The sequence below is a fragment of the Oryzias melastigma genome, linkage group LG16 (assembly GCF_002922805.2).
Source record: "Oryzias melastigma strain HK-1 linkage group LG16, ASM292280v2, whole genome shotgun sequence".
In the NCBI taxonomy this organism is placed as follows: domain Eukaryota; kingdom Metazoa; phylum Chordata; class Actinopteri; order Beloniformes; family Adrianichthyidae; genus Oryzias; species Oryzias melastigma.
Window position 1 is genome coordinate 22,745,671 of NC_050527.1, and position 19,375 is coordinate 22,765,045.

General features: G+C 36.7%; 1 protein-coding gene across 1 annotated transcript in view; it reads right to left on the minus strand.

The window, feature by feature from the left end:
• The window catches only part of bbs9 (Bardet-Biedl syndrome 9), a gene marked incomplete at its 3' end in the record, with an annotated part of 123,314 nt that overhangs the window by 12,433 nt on the left and 91,506 nt on the right, over positions 1-19,375 (minus strand). The window contains 1 exon segment of the mRNA XM_024258633.2: positions 7,298-7,480. Within this exon segment, the coding sequence (XP_024114401.1) occupies positions 7,298-7,480 (183 nt within the window).

Consider the following 19,375-nt stretch of genomic DNA (forward strand, 5'->3'; position numbering starts at 1 on the left):
AGTCCCACAATATATCGTTTTTTAGTAGTTAGGGATTAGGGTGGGATTGCGGACATAGCCAGAATGTAGGTATCTGCCTAACACAGATAACACAGTTTGAATATCGGCTCAAATATAACAATACAGCACAAATAAGTCATGCAAGTCTAAGGAGGAAGGGATGTGTGCAGTGGAGGAGAAGAGGTGTGCTGACAGGTATGCTTCCACCCTCCTTACTCACCATCCCATCTTTCCCCTGCCTGCCGCCACTTTGATAGGCCCCTAATAAGTCTTAATGACAGGTATTCAGCTCTTTAATGATGGTGGCCAAGAGACACAGAAAGAAAAAAAAAACAACCTAACAGAAAAACATAAGACCTGTAAAAGGTCAAAGAGATGAGATAATAACAGAAGAGTATCTGAAAACAGGAGGAGCGGAAAGGCAAAGGGCGAGCAAATGTAATAAAGGAGGGAAAAGGAGAGGTAGAGAGATGGGAGATGGGGGACCCATGCTTACTACAATATCTCACCAGGCTATCAAATGCTTGAACCAACATAACTGCAGGTTTCTGTGGGAACTGGCAGAGTCACACACACAGCCCTCTGGTTGCTGCAGAGGAAAATTAAACGTCTTTAAAGATAAACTGCCCTCGTTCATCATCCCCAAAGAAAAAAAAAAAAAAAGGTGGAGTGGGACAGGATCAAGGTCGGTGTCATAAATTAAGCAGTGAACTTTTTTTCCCTCTTGGACACAGGAGTGAAGTCTGCTTTTGTTTGCACCTTTAAAGCAGCCTCGGTTTGTTTTGTTCAGAGTTTTGAGGTGGAGCGGCTCGTGTTACTAAACATGTGTTACATTTTAGGTAAGGACAACTTGAGGTTAATGCACTTTCATTATAATGATTATAGATTCACAAGAAACTTTGTTTTTCTTCACGTCGAAAAAAGAAAAGTGTCCATGCGTGCAAATAAACTAGCCAACAGAGAACGGACTAAGAAGCCACATTAGCAGATAATTCAAGTTTTGTTTACAGTGTTTTGGTTTTGCTGTTTCAAATCATGACTGAAAGTCTGAAACGCATTTGTTTTTTCCTCAGTGAGCTCACCAACACTAACGAGCACACATGTAAGTAATTGAGTAAAAGCCCACATGCATGTTTGGTTCTCCTCATGATGGAGCAGTGTTTGTGGTGTCAGATGATGTGCAGATACAATCTCAAACTTTGGGGGAAACCTACTGTTACAAATCAGGCTGTGTGCATGGTAAAGTGGAGGACAGAGATTGAAGTTTAATATTTTGTGCCAGGAATAAAACCTTCTTCTACTTTTATTATCAAATAGTCTAAGAATACTTATCACTTAAAAGTATAGGGGTATTTCCAGAGCAGGAAAAGGAAACTCCAGGCCTCGAGGGCAGCATTCCTCATTTAAGCTAGCGTTTCCAACGGCGGCATTCATCTTAGCTGCCTCCAATCTTCTTTCAAACAACATAAAATTCCTGTCATACACGATGTACCAGTGTCTGAGTGGTAAAATGACGCTAGCGTCATAAGCTAGCAAAGGCTAACGTATTAAGCCAACAATCCTGAGTGAAACATCCATTGCAATTAGAGGTCAACAGCCAGAAAATTTTGATTTAGTGTTTGGTTTCCCTTTAAACCAGGTCAAATTTCGACCAATCAGGGACTTGGATATGTTAGTGACGTTTGGATTTGGCTTGGTGAGCCTTGACATGGCGACAAGCCTGATGCTGTCTGTACTTTAATTTCAAATGAAGATAAACTAATGCCAGTCTCCTGACATGATGGTAATCCATATCCGCCATTGCAAGGGCGCTTGAAATGAACGAAAACATTTTGTTGTCGTGCCCAAATCATGTGATTTGCTCTGCTTCAACATTTTCAAACCGAAGGTGGTGGACATGCACTAGTGAACACTTATAAAAATAAAAAAGCAGACAACTTGTCCAGTGTGAACACTATGGGAAAATGCTCAGTTTGTTTGTAGCTTTACAAAAATGTTCTACATTTTCACTTCAGTGGAAACTTCAGCTCCTCAAAAATGTTCTTTGCTCCAAAGACGGAGTTTCTTTTCTTTTGAAGCCAAAATAAAAACCCTGGATTTGATTAGAGCAGCTGCAATACTGCACTGTGAAGCCAGTTTCTGTGATCAGGATTAAATAGGAACAATTACTGGGAATTCATCATGAAGACAGGCGTATGCTGCAAAAACAGAGTCCAGACAAATGAAGAAGAGTGCTGTTTATCTTGAAGCCATACAAACGTTCACTATCATGCAAAATTAATGATAAAAAGGGTCGAATAACTATAAAAATATGTCTATGGATTAATCTATTGATCCATGTATGTACGTCTGTGATCATAGGGAAGAAAAAAATCTTTAATTTTTACTGGTTTAAATGTTAGATTGCTCTATTAGAAAAAAATAGTAGCATTGTGATCGAAGAAGAACATTATATTATTTTATTTGAATTTGTTTAAAGAATGTCGACATAGAATGAAAGGTATTAGCAGTTATTTAAGTACATAAACACACACAAAAAACACATACATTTTTTAAAAATGACTAAAATTTTTATCTAGATTTAAAACTTGACATGGTTTTACAGGAAAATGCATTTCAACAAATAAATGTGCTTCTATATTTTTGTCCAAACAGAGGTTTCAAAGAAAGCAGGAAGCCGGGGTGAGCCTGGCTTTATGGCAGCGTGATCAATCCTGACAAAGCAAACAGAGGATGGGAGAATGTGTGGGAAGGGGCGGGGTCAAGCAAAAATAACACTGTGACCGGCAGCATCAGCAACTTCATTAAAGCGCTGAAACTGAAAAAAATAGATGCTAGAGGATAACAGGACAAATGAGGGTGAAAGGGACAGGGAAAATGGTAGAGATAAAAAGATGAGAAGAAAAAAAGAGATTTAGAAAACCAGAGAAAAAGACAAGAAGAAGAAAAAAAAAACTACAGAAGACGCTGAATAAAGCCTGGAAACTGCATGAAGAAAAGAACAGGAAGAAAGAGGATGAAGATGAAGGAAGCAGACAAAACAGATGTGAAATGACAAAAAAAATCAGGATGTAGAAAGACAGGTGAAGACACAAGAAAAGGAGCGTGATTGAACACAGACTGACACAAAAATGAAAAAAAAAGGAAAAATAGAAGAGAAAATACAGACATGTGGTAAATTGAACAGATGGAAATTACAGGTCACAAAAAAGAATAGAAACAGGAAAAGATGGGAGGAAGATAAGGGTAAAGCAAGAAGAGTGCAAGAAAGAAGAGATTGTATGATGAATAAAAAAAGAAAGACACGTCTTGATAAACTTTAAAGTCCCACTCCAGCCATCCATTGATTAATTGTAAATAAAGGGTTCCCAGTGCTCTTTTGCTTATGTTGTTTTTAGTAAAAAATAAAAAATAAAAACTATCCTTTTCTAAGACAGTTTGTCCAGAAGGACTTTTCCCATCATGCATCTGCTTATATGTTCTCCCATTAACTTACAGACCCCCCCCCATTCAAACCTAACATTATTGGTACAACAATAATGGTGAGCAATCCATCTGTACAGTTTTGAACCAGATTCCAGCTCAGACGAGGAAAACAAAGACGTACATGGATCCATTTGTCTGCAAGTACATTTTTTTCCTGCTCCTGATTCACTACAGTTTGAAAAAAAAAAAAAAAAAAAACTCAGAAATGCAGTTTTCGAGCTTAATTTTCTTTAAATAGGTCCTCAATCACAAGAAAAATGCTACAAAAACATGTAAAGGCACCATTTTTATCAGAGTGGGTCTTTAAATAAATACGATGCTTGGCTAAAAGCCACACACTCATTACTCATTATACTAATCTTTTTGATATCATTCTAATGAGTAGTAATAGCTAAAATACTTGATTTATGCTTTATACCTTAAATTGTGAAAACATGGATTGAATTTTTTCCACTATCATTTCAGGCAGAGGTCTACAACTTTCTCAGGCTGCAGGTCAGATTACTCTCAGACGATCTTTCCACGTATTTGTGCAAACGGAGCAGAAGTTGTCGTTTATTATTTTTAAGCTACGAGTTCTGAAAAAAAAAAACGATTTTTCACTTTAAAATGCTACTACAAGAAATTTAGTTTAAAAAAAGGCTCAAACGAGAGGATTTTTTTTTCTGATGATGAGGTTTCGGTGACGCAAAGTTGTTCATTTGTTTCTGATTTTTAAAAAAATCAATAAAAGTGATGTCAAACTTTTTTCATGGAATATCATTTTAACACTGAGAAGTCAATCTAGGCTCAGATCTTCTTTCAGGGCAAAAAGATTGATCATATTTTGTTTTTACTTAAATTGTGATTTATTGTGTATTTCTTTTAAACACAGAAGAACATTTTCTGTGCTAAAGTTTCTTAATAGCTAGCTGCTTAATTTAGCCTTTCTGTATGAAAATTCTCAAATGTCCCTTCTAAAAGTTTCCACAAAATCATCAACTTTATTTAATTGAATTTTCATTTTCTGATAAATGTTTGCAGCTGGCCCAATTTAGACTTTGTGATGAAGATTTTCCCTTTAACGTCAAAGTGGAGGCTAACAACCATCCGCTCACTTCAGCGTCTGACTTTTAAGGTGGGACTGATAAATAAAACAAAATAACATTAATCCATTATGTCTGCAACTTTATCAGCATCTGTGAAACATTCAAGAGTCGTCACATTTTATGCAGAATGACTTGGTACATGGGAACAACTGCCTCAGTAAATTCCTATACTTTGTTTTCCATTCACTTTTTAGTTTTGGGCTATTTATATAGTGACCCTAGTAGCCTCTTTAGGACACATGAGACAGACAGATGTGGTGAACGGAATCTGGTAGTTTTCCAAAATAAAACTTCCTTCAGAATCAGAAATTAAACAAAAAGGAAATGATCAAAGTTACCGCGTGCATTTTTTTTCTGTCTGCGGCCCGGTATCAAGTCTCACAAGAACCGGCACCGGGGATTGGGGAACCCTGACTTAGGGTACATAAAGAAATGTCTATTGAAGCCTGACGGTCTGAGTGTCCTTATCCACATAAATGATGCTTTAAGACAGTTTTTGAGCTCATCCAGCACTGACTGTTGTATCAAAGCTACTGCTCTTTTTCTTTTTTTTGTTTTTAACAATTAGATAAAAGTAGGAAAACATGTGCTTCTGGTATTATGTTTAACAAAGGATTTTGGTTCTTCAACTTGTGTTTGGTTTGCAAAGTTCCAGTTGCAGAAACCGGTTCCAATTAAATTAGGGGGGTTAAAAAAAAAAAAAAAAAATCTTAAAATTATCTTTGATTCTGATTTCGAAAATACAAACTTTTCTTCTATGACAAAGTTTAGATCTGGACTCGATCAAATATATAACACACTAACGTTAAAGATCAACACAGACTGCAGCCTATAAGCCTCAATGAACTGAAGCAGTACGGCAATGCAGAGTAGCCCAAAATTCCCCCAGAAGAATGCGTCATTCAAAAATATGATTAGTTCAACTTATTGAAGCTAAAGGTTACACATGATTAAATCAAGCTCTCTGTAGTTTTCCACAAACTGCTTCTGCATTTTCTCTTAGTTTTTTAATAAATATACGGAGGTACAGCGTAATAGGTCATGTGGTGCTGTCCATTTACCTCATTTTAAGATCCTGGAAGGGTCCAATAACGCATGAAACCTTTAAACTTAAAGAAGGTGGGATTTATTTCCTTTTAGTTTTGTAATAATGGTCAAAATTAGGGTAAAGCTTCTCCGTTTGAAAACGTATAATTTTTTTGTCTTTCTCCTCTTCCTCATAATTCCTTTAACTCCTTTCAATTTGTTTCTAATCCCGCTCTTTAGCACTCTGGGACTTCATTCATGTCCGTGACATTCCGGGGATTTATCCCTCTTAAAGAAAGCTCCCTGAGAGGAGGACTTGCACTCACCTGGAATGACCTCACCTGACAGGTCAAAAGTCAAGATGAGGATTGCACTGAAGTGGATCCAAACTCACAACAGACAATGGTGAATTTACAACTATTCCTTCTGTTTAAAAAAAATATGACACTTTTATTGCTGTTTACTTTGATATAACAATGTTAATAAAAAAAAAAAGAGAAAGTGTACTGATGAGTCATAAAAAAAGACTGTTGTCATCAATTTTCTGGATTTGTCTTTTCTAAAAATAGCCTGTCAGGCCACCTTAATGTTATGGGCATGACCCTAATTACAGCTAATTCACCTAATGCTATTAATCCCATTTAAAACGGCACATACGCAATCACACAACCATGTGCACCTTTACAGAGTCCCCCAAGGCTCATCAACGGAGCCTCTGAACCTATTTCTGTCTGCAGCCGGCGTTTGTGTGAGTGTGCGCTGCTTTTTACCAAGGTAAAGTCCAGTGGTGTGCACTGTGCGCGTGTTTAATGTTCGGCTGTGACAGAGGGTTGGAAATAGACTTACTGGTAATGAGAGGTTCAAGGGATTGATCAGAGGCATGGAAAAACTAACACACATTGGAAAGATGGTGCTGCTACATTTACCAGGACCCTGCAGGACTTTAAAAAGCTAAATCTGACTCCTACCTAACCTCGGATGTTAGCAGTTTGTACCCAAAACTGATTTAATCTAAATTTGCACCTAGCCGTTCCAGAGGATGCTCTGGCTCAGTTTGTTCAGTCTACTGTCCCCTAAAGGGCTACCGGTCGCGACAAGGTCAGCAGCTAAACCAGCAAAGATCCTAATGAGGTAACAACAACAGAAACACACACTCGGTCTCTATGGGAACAGAAATCTTTCAGAGTCTAATGGAGGCGGTCTGTCAACAGGTCTTTTAAACAGAGCTGGGTCCTCTGCTGCACAACATGGCAATAAAAAAAAAAAAAAAAACACACACACACAAAAGTACACAGCGACAAACGTCCTCTCACAAGCTTGGGGTCTGAGTCAGAGGCTGATTAAAAAGCAACATGCCAACCATTCAGACCTGTTGTCCCTCAGGCCCTTTTGTGTGAATCTGTGTGTGCTTTTGTTGGCTGGACAAACGCACACACGGCCTAATGCTAAACTTATACCCAGGTAATACAGAACACACTCAGTGTGGAGCTGACGGGGGAGTGTTGAGCGGCGCTGAGTGAGTGTGTGATTGAGAGTGTGTGTGGATCCCTCAGGGACCAGAAGTGCCTAATATGCTTTAAAGGTGTTCATAAAGTGTCTTTAAGCTGGGGTTGTGTTTACTGGGCTGGCAATAGATGAATGGACTGACATGTCAGGTTAATGGTCCTGCGTGTGCATGTGTGAGTGTGCGCCCGTACCAGCTGGGGCGTGTCCTGCAGCACCGGCAGCAGGGTGGCTTCCAAGATGGCCGTCTGATCGGGGGTCAGGCCTTGCCACAGCGACAGCAGCAGCACCAGCAGGTGTGTGGCGCTCCGCACACGGACAAACGCCTCCACCAGCAGAACCTGGTTCTCTGCTGCCGCATCTGCCAGCGCCATCATCTGGAGTACGCAAGAGAGAGGAAATCTGTTTCATGATCTGTAACTACTGCATTACAACTGTTTATGACATAAACAAACAACAATAAATAGTGTTCAAATACAATATTAAAAAACTAATAAAAAATACATTTTTTTATTAATTATTCAACTTATTTGCATTTACTTGCAACTGTTTAAGAAATACTAAATAAAGTCTAAATGCAAATGTAATCACTTTATTTAGAATCAAATGAGTTACATTTTTTATTATTTGGTTAATAGACAACACACACATATATATAAAAGCTATTTGAGATATTATTCATAAATTGCTAGGAAAATAATTAAAAGAAAAAGACATTATAACTGCTCCAAATTTTAAATTTACATATTTGAATTTATACACACAGATAGAAATAACAAGTGGAATCCATTAAATATAATTATTGTCAAATAGAGTTTGATTAACTGCTTGAAAGGAAGTGGTAACCAAGATAATTTATATACCCCACCCCTAGTATGCTTAAAAATTAATGATATTAATACTTTATTTATTTATTTATTTTTTAAAAAGCTACTATAATCCAGTTCTTAACATCTATTAAAAATACCTTTTCAGTACAGGTGGGTACTGTAAACAATAAAAAAAATAAAGTTCTTGATTTTTTACACCATTGCAAAAATCATTATTACATTTCTCACATTATGCAAAAAAAAATGGAGTGCTTGTTCGTTATTATCAAGTAACAAAATTAAGTGATAATTTATCATTAAAAAAAAACATTATTACAATATTTCAGAAATCATTTATGAACAAAAACACAATTCTCATCAATTATTACAGTAAAAATTATTTTTCTATGACAGAAATCATTATTGCAAATCACAAATCATTTAACAAAAATAGAGTGCTTATTGATTATTATCAAAAAATACTACCAGTATTACAGTATTGGAGAAATTATTAATCATCATGTAACAAAAACTGGATTCTCATTTTAAAATCCTATTTTAGATACTGCTTTACTCTTCAATAAAGTATGTTTATGAAGCATTTGTTTGCATATAAATAATCTGTTCTTTATACTAAAAACATTTTCTTTACCTCTGGAGAGACCACTTGACCAATTTGTTTCTATTTGTCAGATCATTTCCATCCCTATAGCTTCTTTCTCTGCATAAATTAAAATAAACTTTTTCTTTTTGCTTTGATTTTTGAATTTTACTTTTTAATTGCACACGGCCGTGGAGCAGAGTTAGAGCAGTCGACTGCTGATCAGAAAATCCCAGGTTCGGTTCCCGCTCTCCCCCCATGTGCCAAAGTGTTCTTGATCAAGACACTGAACCCGTCATTGCTCTTGGTGGTTATAGGTTGGTGTCAGTTCGGCAGAGGAGCTGCATCAGTGTGTGAATGTGTGTGTGCATGGGTGAATGGGACTGTGACTGTAAAGTGCTTTGGGCCTTCTGAGAAGGTGGTAAAGCGCTATATAAGTGAATGTCATTTACCATTTAATTACAAGTGACTGTAAATAATGTTTCTTTGAGAGAGCACAATTTAATTGAGAATGGCAAACATTAAACACAATTTAAAAGTAAAAATCTGATCACAACTGCGAACACAGAATATTAATTAAAAAAAAAACAAGCCCCAAATCCATAGATTTTCTACTTTTTGGGTGATAAAAACAGCATTCACTTTTCCAGAATATAAAACTAATTAAATTTTTATAGGCAAAAATCCTAAAGGACAGCCTGGGTCACTTTCTCCACAGCATATCCATTTATCCTCCTGGACTCGGACTGTCAGCTGCACAACCTGTGCAAACAGTTTTATGAGTATCAAGCCTGCAGCTCCTTCATTACTGTCACCATCTCCTCTGTCAGGTTGATGATTTACTCTTGTTTTTGTTAGCCTGAATTCCCTCAAACAGCTTCATCACAACTGGCTGTTTTGGGAGCATGCGCTGACGCTTCAGCTCAAAATCCAGAACTCCCTTCCATGATGAAGTTTTCATCTCAAGAAACCTGCTGAGCCTTACAGCTTCTAATCTGTAATTGAAAGGATGGGGATAGAAAACTCTCTGTGGATCCACTGTGTAAATCAAAGCACAAAGTCCAGTTCAAAACAGGTTTGAGTCGTTTAGCATTTTGTCTCCTAAGTAAACTCCTAAGTTCTCTTGCGGTAAAGGTGTTTTGAAACAGCAACTGTTGGACTATAGGCAGGATGTAAATGATGGTGCTGACTTCGCTCACAGAGATCCAACTAATCGTATAAACTCATTTTCACATGACAGCCCAGTCGAGCAACAGAGACAACATGAAACACCAACTCCCCAAAAGTTATGTCAGTTAGATATTTATTTATTTATTTTTTGCAAAGGAATGGGCTCTGCTCCATGACTGGGGTTTGGGCCGCCGAGGCACCCACCTTCGACTGCCACCAAATCCACATTGCACCAGCACCTTCTGAACTCTCCTACACGTGGTGGGCCCACAGGAGAGTTATCCCTCGCCATTCCTTGGGGCTGAACCTGACCGAGGCCCGTGGGAGGAGCTCCGGTCACCAGGTGAGAGTCTGTTTTTCTCTTCTCATATATGGGGTTCTGAACAACTCTTTGTCTGACTTATCACCCAGGATCTGTCCACCATGGGAGACCCTACTAGGGGCAAAAGTCCCAGGCAGCTTAGCTCCAGGATCAGTAAAGCTCTCAAACCCCAACACTGGGCAGAGGCCCTCGGGAAGACACAGGACATACTGGAGAGACTATGTCTTTCAGCTGGTCTGGGAATGCTGTGGGTTCAGCCCAGAGTAACTGGAGGAAGTGGCTGGAGAGAGGGAAGTCTGGGCAACTTTGCTTGGACTGCTGCCCCCGTGACCCGGTCTGGAAGAAAATGGATGGATGGAATGGGTCCTGTGTCCTCACTAGCTCCTTGTCAATCAATCTCCTCCATGCCGTACAGAATGCATTCGGCTTGCAAAATGTATATAAATCTCCAATGCTAGCAGATCTTTCTTTTTATTTTATATTACTGGTCTTATTTTTGGTTCAGCGGGATTCATGTGTTGTCCCTCTTTCCCACTTCCTGGGAAAGAGTCCAGATTCTAGGGGCTCCTCTGTCCTTGACAGTGGACCTCACCTCAGGTTTGTCTGAGGTCTCAGGTTTGTCTCACATCCCCATAGGTCCCAGCTCCATCTGGATGAAACCCATCTGCTACACTATTCAAATATGTAGGTGTAGAGTTAGATAAGCCAATTCTTTTTTAATAGTCCTTGTACATTGCCTGTCTGTCCTTGAAGAGGATCCCTCCTTCATGTGGATAACCCTAAGTTTTATTTTTTTTTCCCCTGAATTGGTTTTTATTTTAGGAGTTTTTCCCAACTGAAAAAGAGGGTCTAAGGGCAGAGATTCCCAGTTTAGCTCAGTTTGTTTAGTTTAGCAATCAGCTATTGTTTATATTTATAAGTCTGCAGATTTCACCAATTGCAATCTTTCTTTTAACAAATAATATTTTTTTAAATATTCGTACAGCTGAGCATCTTTTCTACTACATGAAGATTCATTCTATCTTAGACATATGTCACATCTGAAATTTTTTTCAGCAAAGTTGTGCAGGAAAAAAAAAAAAAAAATCCACCAAACAGCGAGACTGTGAAAGGTGCACCGTGATATTTACCGAGGTAAAACTGCACAGACGTGATACTGCTTTCTCTAAGTTTGATCAGAGTGGGGTAATGCAGGCGGCGACATAAACAGACGCATCACATCACCATTACCTCTTTGGGAATCATGGGATGCATTTTCGGGTAGCCAATGAGCTGAAAGCCCCGCCCCCATGTAAAATTAGGCTCAGCTCAGCAGCAAAAACTCAAAAATCAGAATTGAAAGAAGTGAAGATTCAGAAAAGAAAGAAAAAAATATTGAAAATTCAAAACAGCTGCTGTCACTAATGGAAACATGTTTTTTAATTGGTAAATTTTACATTTATAGTGCTTTTTCTTCCAGGTTTTCAGTATTTTTATTTCCAACTGTCAAAAGTATTTTCACATTTTTAAGATTTATTTTAAGTTTTCAGTTCTTTTCTTCAAAATTTTAAAACTTTTTTTTTTTTTTTCAAATTTTCTATTTTTTTCAGTTACAACGTCTAGTTTTCAAGTTTTCAATCTGTGTTTTCGTTCACTTTAAGCTGATCCTGATTTGACCCCCCAAAGCCTATTAAGCATAAATTGATGTTGTGCAATTTTGAAGTTGATAACAGAGAATAAATGAATGAATGAATGAATGAATGAATGAATGAATGAATGAATAAATAAAGGAACAAATGAATGAATGAATGAAAGGAAGAAAAGGGTGTGGCAGGGCCAGGTGAATCTGACCTACAGCAAAGGGGTCAATCCCTTCATCATTAAAACAACAAAGAAGCAGGGATGAGTTTAGCAGCGAGGACAAGTGATGACAGAGGAAGACGGATGAAAATGAAGACAACAAGAGAGGACAAGTCGGACGAAGAGCGGGAGGGAAACAAGAGATGTGGGAAGAGGAGGAGAGAGATGAACAGAGGGAGAGCGAAAAAGAGGTGAAAGCAGATCTGGGGCTAATGGATGACTGTGTGTTCAGATAAATGAGTGATCTGCAGGCCTGAGTGCCAACGTATGCCAGCGTTTTGTTTGACAAATGGATTCAGCACTTGCCATTTGATCCTGCAAAAACAGAAAGGTAAGACTCTGAGGTAGAGCCTGTGTGTGCACGTGCATTTGTGCCAGGGTTAAGCAGTAATTGCCAAAGTAAGCTATTTTGATTTGCATAACACTGAACTACAAACACATAGGTGGGTTGGAATAAGTGTCCTGTCTAAGACCTGCCTGTGAAGTGTAAACAGTAAAGGTTAAACCTTCAAATCACTCCCACACATTTCTGAGGTAACTCCTAAAGTCCCCCGCGTTCATTCATGGTCAGGGTCATCCGGGGGTGCCATGTCACTCACACTTTGCACATAAGCCCCTCGCACACTTTCTAATCAAAGAGTACACAATTTACAAACTCTCTTTTTCTTATTCTTTCAGCTTGATTTCCTCTGTGATCTGCAGACTTCTGGCTTAAAATCAAATCCTAAAGTTTCATAATCCTTTTTTCAGAGATAATTACTAATGACAATGTTCTTTTAGAGCATAAGTTTCAAAGTCTGCAGATATTCATCTGTTTTCCAACAATAGTTCTAAAGAATTCAATCCAAGAACCGAAGTAGTGTTGTTGTAGAAACCATATTGAATAATGTGGCTGTCATCATTCCATCTTTGATGTCAACAATAAATACAAGCTGATGAGCTGACTTCAGGCAGGTGTGTTTCTACTGGTGGGGCGAATGCTGTACGTTAAGAAATGGAAAAATAAAAGTACATTTCAAATCAATGATGTAAATAACAAAATCAATTATCTTTTACTTTTATTTTGCTCATCGTAAAGTAAAATGACAGTCCTCTTAGCACGTCTTCCAACTCCATCTGGTGTTACAGACTAACTTCAAGCTCTAGCTTCTATAGACAGAGAGAGCTGTTTTAGAAGTATTTGTAGGAGGAAATGTATTTGTTGAGCCCAGATCTGAAAGTTTAGTTTGCTCATAATATACATTTTTCATCATATTTTGTAAAAAATGTGAAAAAAAGAGAGAGAAAAAGATGGACATGTCTGATTTTTTTTTCTTTTTTTGCCTATTGTTAAAATGGGAAAGTTTGATAAAAAAGCAAATTAACATTCTAAAGCTGAAATGTCCTTAAAGACCAAATCCAATTAGAATTGTGTTTTGGGTGTTTTTTACATGTTCTCTTAGCATTTTTCTCATAACGGAGACCATAAAATAATCTTAAATTATAAAATAATTTAAGAATAAAGTATATCATAAAATAATTATAAAGTAATTTATTTATGAGTATTTCTTCATTCGAACTTTGTTGGTTCTAAGCTGATAAAAAACAAAACAAAACCAAAAAAAAACTTTGGGAAAGATATTATAATAAAAAAAAAAGAAAAAGAAAACCCTCTTCAGTGAAGATGTTGTTATGAAAAAGTATTGAAGAAAATTACATTTAACATGTTTTTTAAGGCATTTTCCTTATAATGGAGGACACTTTGAAAGAAAATTCCATTAAAACTTAAATTACGAGTAATTATTTATATTCTTGTGGATCAGAAGCAGAGAAAAAAAATGCAGTTTGAAAACAAGTTAATTAGTGAGATAGAAAACACGCTGGGCGCGCCATTAGCTCCTCGCTCTGTACTCTGACCAATGGCGAGACAGCGGAGAGGGGTAAGGGGTCCTCCCCAAAATTCTCAAGTGAATTTCTAATGAATTACTGAATAGAAAATATGTCACAGGTTTGTTAATTTTGCCTAAAAATGGCATAATCAAACTAGAAAACCACTGGGAACAGCTTTAAAATAGACCCAAATATGATCTGAGAGGCACTTTAAACGTGCCTTATCCCAAAACAAGAGAGTTAACATTGTAGCCTGGTTTAAGAACAGCAACATGCAGAACCGGCGAGTCTTACAAAAGGTGCCGTGGAGCGCATCTTCAGCACCAGTGTCTCTAACCTGCACTACACATGGAATAAATGTTGCTGAACCAAAGCCAGGAGGAATGAGAAGGACCTCAGTCACCCCCAAAAAACCCTTTCTGTTCCCTTTTCTGCGGTCAGGAAAACACTTTCAATCCCTTAAGGCCAATACAGAAAGACAGAGGAGAAGCTTTTTCCCACACGCTATAGGTTCTCTCAACACCACACAGACTGATCTATGTAGGCGGATCTGCTGCAAATAACCAGATGCACATTTTCCAGCTTTCTTTTGCACATTTTTTTATACTGCATACATTTGTACATATTTATTTTTAACTCTTTAACACAGAAGCACCAAGGTTTATGTTCTTTGATTTACTGTAACCTTTTAATTGTTAACATGATCAACATCATTCCAGTAGATTTTGAAGGAGAAAAGCGGCGTACGCCGCTTTTCTCCTTCAAAATCTACTGGAATGACGTTAATCGTGTTAATGGTTGAAAAGCCAAAGTATGTTAACGATTTTGTATTAAATGGTTAAAAACTTCCATATTTACATGAATTTTTGATATTCTAATGTATGAATTCAGGACCCGCACACGTCCTCCACCACCCTCCCTTTGGGGTTTCTTAAAGTGTGTGTATTGATAAAGGCTCCAAGTCCAGTGAAGGGCTCTATTGTTGGCAGAGGCTCGGCTGCACACACACACTCTGATTGATGCCAGCTGAGAGAACACAAAGACACATTTAGCCTGGACGCGCACACACATACATGAAGAAGTGGAGATTAAAGAACATGAGCACATGTGAACCCGAAGTTGCTAATGGGGGCACTTGCGCACAGATAAACAATGGATGTATGTGAGAGCGGCTGAAAAGGGAAAAGAGACAGAGGTGGACACACAGTAGCTGAATGTCAACAGCTGAACTGGTGCTGACCTTAAACAACCTGCAGTTGAAGCTGCCAGGGTCGAGACCTCCTGACGTGTCTGCGATAAAGTCTGGACCCCATTCAAAACACATAAAAGGGACATTCTGCTGCATCTTAGACACTCACACCTGGTTTGCATCTCAGCAACAAGGAGCTACTTTGTGAACATTTTTCCCCTTTACACTGCTTCAACATACACTCAGATTCTGAATGTCAACAAAAAAAAAAAAAGAGAGACATTCCCTGCCGTCTATCTGTGCATCTTGGTTTCACTCCCAATCACCAACAGCTCCTAATGCCGGCCAATGTTTTACAATATTCCAGGAGCTACAAACCACACGCAGACACAAACAGTGCTGTTTGTGTATTCACACACCAGTGAAGCAAAATATGCGCACACATGTTGTGAAGCCACAAGAAATGTATGAAAAACACAGATATCACGGTGCACTCTTATCTGTGGAAACGCACAATTTAGAGCGCGCACGTAAGTAAACATTTACAAACGGAGCAGCTGGGCTTTAAATGAACTTATTTAAAAAGTAAAGGCTGTGTGAGGTTTGGCTGTTTCAACCAGCAGAAACTGAGCCAATCACAAACCAGAAGCTTCTGGCAGAAGAGGAGACACAAAAGCACAAAACTGTCTATGGGTTTAGGTTGTTAAATGAGTTAAAAAGTGAAAATGAATGAGTCAATAGAAATAACGACTGGGTTTCCTTTCATTTTTAATGTTGCTTTTAGATTACAGTTTGAACAGATTATAGAAAAAATGGTAAGTTACTAAAATTCTGATGTTGAAAATGGTCCAACTTTAGCTGGTTTTGCAAACCCACTTGATGGTGGACTATAAGACATAACCACTAGGTCACATCACAGGTGATTAAAAAAGTTATACAGTATATAGACAATATGTATTGTCTTTTCCCTTTGTTTTTATGGCTGAAACACCAATTACCCAATCAAATCGATACTTGCTTAAATGTGTTTTTAGTTGTTGATTTGAAGGAAAATCAAATTCTTATCCTCAACAACTTTGACTTTTTCACTCAAATCTTTATTTCTGGACCAATCATTAGGTAAATGAGTGGCTTTAAGATCTTTAAAATTAATATTAAACCACAACTGTATGCTTAAATTTAATGACCTGGAATATTTAAAAATACTGCTTATTTTTTCTGTTGATAATCAATAATCAATTATAGTTACTTGATTAATGATGTTTAGTGAGGATTGATTTAATATTCCTCTTCTGATGATAATTTATTTGTTCCACAAAGTGCGATCCATTTTATTGCTTACTGAAATTATGTAAGAATATTATTTAAGGTTAATCAATAATGACTCAATTACTTGACAAATACTCTGTACTTGATCTGATAAAAAATAGATTATGAATCTATGTATAGATATAAAAAGAAATACCTAAATGGAGGTGAAATTATACACATTCACTTCTTCTCACTTTCTCTTAAAGAAAAAATCCAAATCTATTTGACTGTTTTTGATAATCATATTTAATAGGCGTGTATTGGCAAGAGTCTGGCGATACAATACATATCACAATTAATCACAACACTGTAGCAGAACAATTTTTCACAGTTATACGATTTAGTAAGAGAAAAACTCTTGCTGAATATTAATTCATTGTGATAAAATAGTAAAATTCATTGTATTTAATGATCACAACAATAAGCACTGCAGCTGTATCTCATATACGTTACAAGTGGCTTCTACCCAAGCAAATTCATGCAGCTTTTCTTTTGGTAAATTAAGAAATATTTGTTCTTAAACAGAACACACAACAAGTCACAACAGAATATTTTTCAGTGTAAGTGAAACAAACAAAAAAAAAAGTAAAAGGACACCCATAACTAATTGACTAAATATCGCCATGTCAGCCTTTTAAATCAATACAAATATCGCCAAATGAAGCATCACAACATACTGCCAAATCAGTGTTTTTCTTATGTGATGAGTGTGAGCAATATGTGATCTAGGAGTATCAAATCAAACTTATTATTATAGCATTTTTCAACTCATGTGACTCAAGGTGCTTTACGTAAAACCTAATCCAATTGTAAAATCAAAAAAGAAAATTGAACATGAATGATAAATGTTCATGATATTCCAGTAAAGATGCCCCCACCCCCCCCCGCACCTTTCCTGTGTGCCGCTCTCTTTGAAATCGTGTGCGTTCATGCGGGATGCTTTCTCTTTATCTTGAAGTCTAAAAGCAGATGAGGTTGATTCTAAAACCGTCTTCAGGAGTGAGCGTTCATGGTCGTTTGCCTCTGTGTGGTCCTTTGATGGCTAACCGAACTGTCCAGGGTGAACCTGCAGCGGCGCTACCCATTACACCATCAGGCTGCCCTGCCCCATTTCTCTCCAAAGTAATATCTCCACCACATAATTGCCATGTTAATGCTAACTAGCATTTAATGTGCTATTGAAAGCTGACACGTATATTGCTAGATTCAGTTAAATCCATTTTAGCATCACTACCTGCAATAAAACCTCAGTCAGATGCAGAGCAGTGACCTTGAACTAAAGGTCTTCCTGCACAGCACCAAGGCCGCAGGAGCTCCTGCAGAGCTCCATGGAGTTCCTCTGTGGTCACTTCAATGAGACAGAAAAAAATCACCCACCAGTGATGAAACAACTGGCCAGAAAATGAGACACATGCAGCAATCACTTTGCTCTATTCGTTTACCGTGTATTTGATATATTTAGAGGGTTATTTGACTATTTTAATCAATATTTTATGTTTTGTAAGATTTTTTAAAGAACGAAATAATGAGACTAATATCATTATTTTAGCCTCTCATCGTCAAATGTAAACTTTTTAATCAGTATTTTATGCTTTGCAAGGTTTGTATATTTTATTTTAGCTTTTCAGAGGCATATTTAACAATTTTACCAATATTTTTTGCTATGTAAGTTTTTTTACTAGTATTTTTTATAGCTTTTCAGAGGCAATTTTAACCATTTAAACAAATCTTTTACATTTTGTAATCTTAATTACTTTTATTTTTGCTTTCAGACCACATCTCCCAATTTTAACCAATATTTTCTGTTTTGCAAGTTTTTTATTTTAGCTTTTCAGAACAATACGTAAACCGTTCTAATTAATATTTTTTACTTCCTAAAGTTTATTTTTTTATTGTAGCTCTTTAGAGGCAGATGTCAACCATTTTAACCAATTTTAAGTTTTGTCATTTTAATTATTTTTTTATTTTAGCTTTTCAGATCACATTTATATATTTTAACCAGTATTCTCTGTTTTGTAATGATAATTTATTTATAATTTATGACTCATTTATTTTTATTTTTTTTTAATTCAGGGGCAAATGTGAACCAATTTAAACAACAGTTCAATACATTTTTTTAGCTTTAAAGACTATATTTAAAAATTTAAAACAACCTTTTAGTTTTCGTAGGTGTCTTTTTTTTTGCTTTTTAAACTAAATTTAAACATTTTTAACAATATTTAAAGCTTTGTATTGTTTTCTTAGCTTTTCAGACCACATTTATCCATTTTAGATATTTTTTTAGTTTTTGTAATATGTTTTATTTGCTTTTCAGACTAAATTTAACAAATTTTTACCAACATTTAATGGTTTGCATTTTTCTTAGCTCTCCAGAAAAGATTTAACCATTTTAGACAACATTTTAATATATGTACGTTTTTTTATTATTATTTTTTCAGCCTTTGAGAGGCACATGAAAACCATTTTAACCAATATTTTATGCATAGTAAGTTTGGGGATTTTTATTCAAGGCCAATTGTAGAGTGTTTGTATGCTTAACCATTCACTTTAAATTAAGCCATTTTGAACAGTCAGTCAACAGTTAGATCACAGATGGGTTGAATAAAAGTATTTAGAAAAGCTATAGCTGATGCAGATGTAAAAGAAGGGAATTTGACCCAGAAGTTCTAACAATCTGAAGAGGTTTGAAACCATCTAAAAGCATCTGCAGAACCTCTGAGTGCTTTGTTTTGACCAAAGAAGATCCAGTCATTTATTTAAATCACGCTTGGCTATTGAAATATGGCCAGAAAAATAAAAACTGCTGTGTAGGAGCATTGATGTTAAAGATATTTCTGTAAATGACATTTTAGGGAAAAGTTCAGCAAAAAATATGTTTGCATTGTCGTAATACATCATTGAAAATCTGTAAAAATCAACAGGAAATGTTTTATGTTTCTCTGTGTGAGTTCATCTCCCACTGAGTCAAAAGATTTGATGTTTCCTGCAGCAAAACCATATGGATGACCTCCAGTCCAGCAGATGCAAACACACAACGTACAGATATAAATACACAGCAGAACTAATTGTGTTAGTGGAAGATGACAGCCTCCTGTTTGTGCTGAACATACAACCCAGGACGGTAAAAGGAAAGAAATATGAATAACAAAAAAAAAAAAAAAA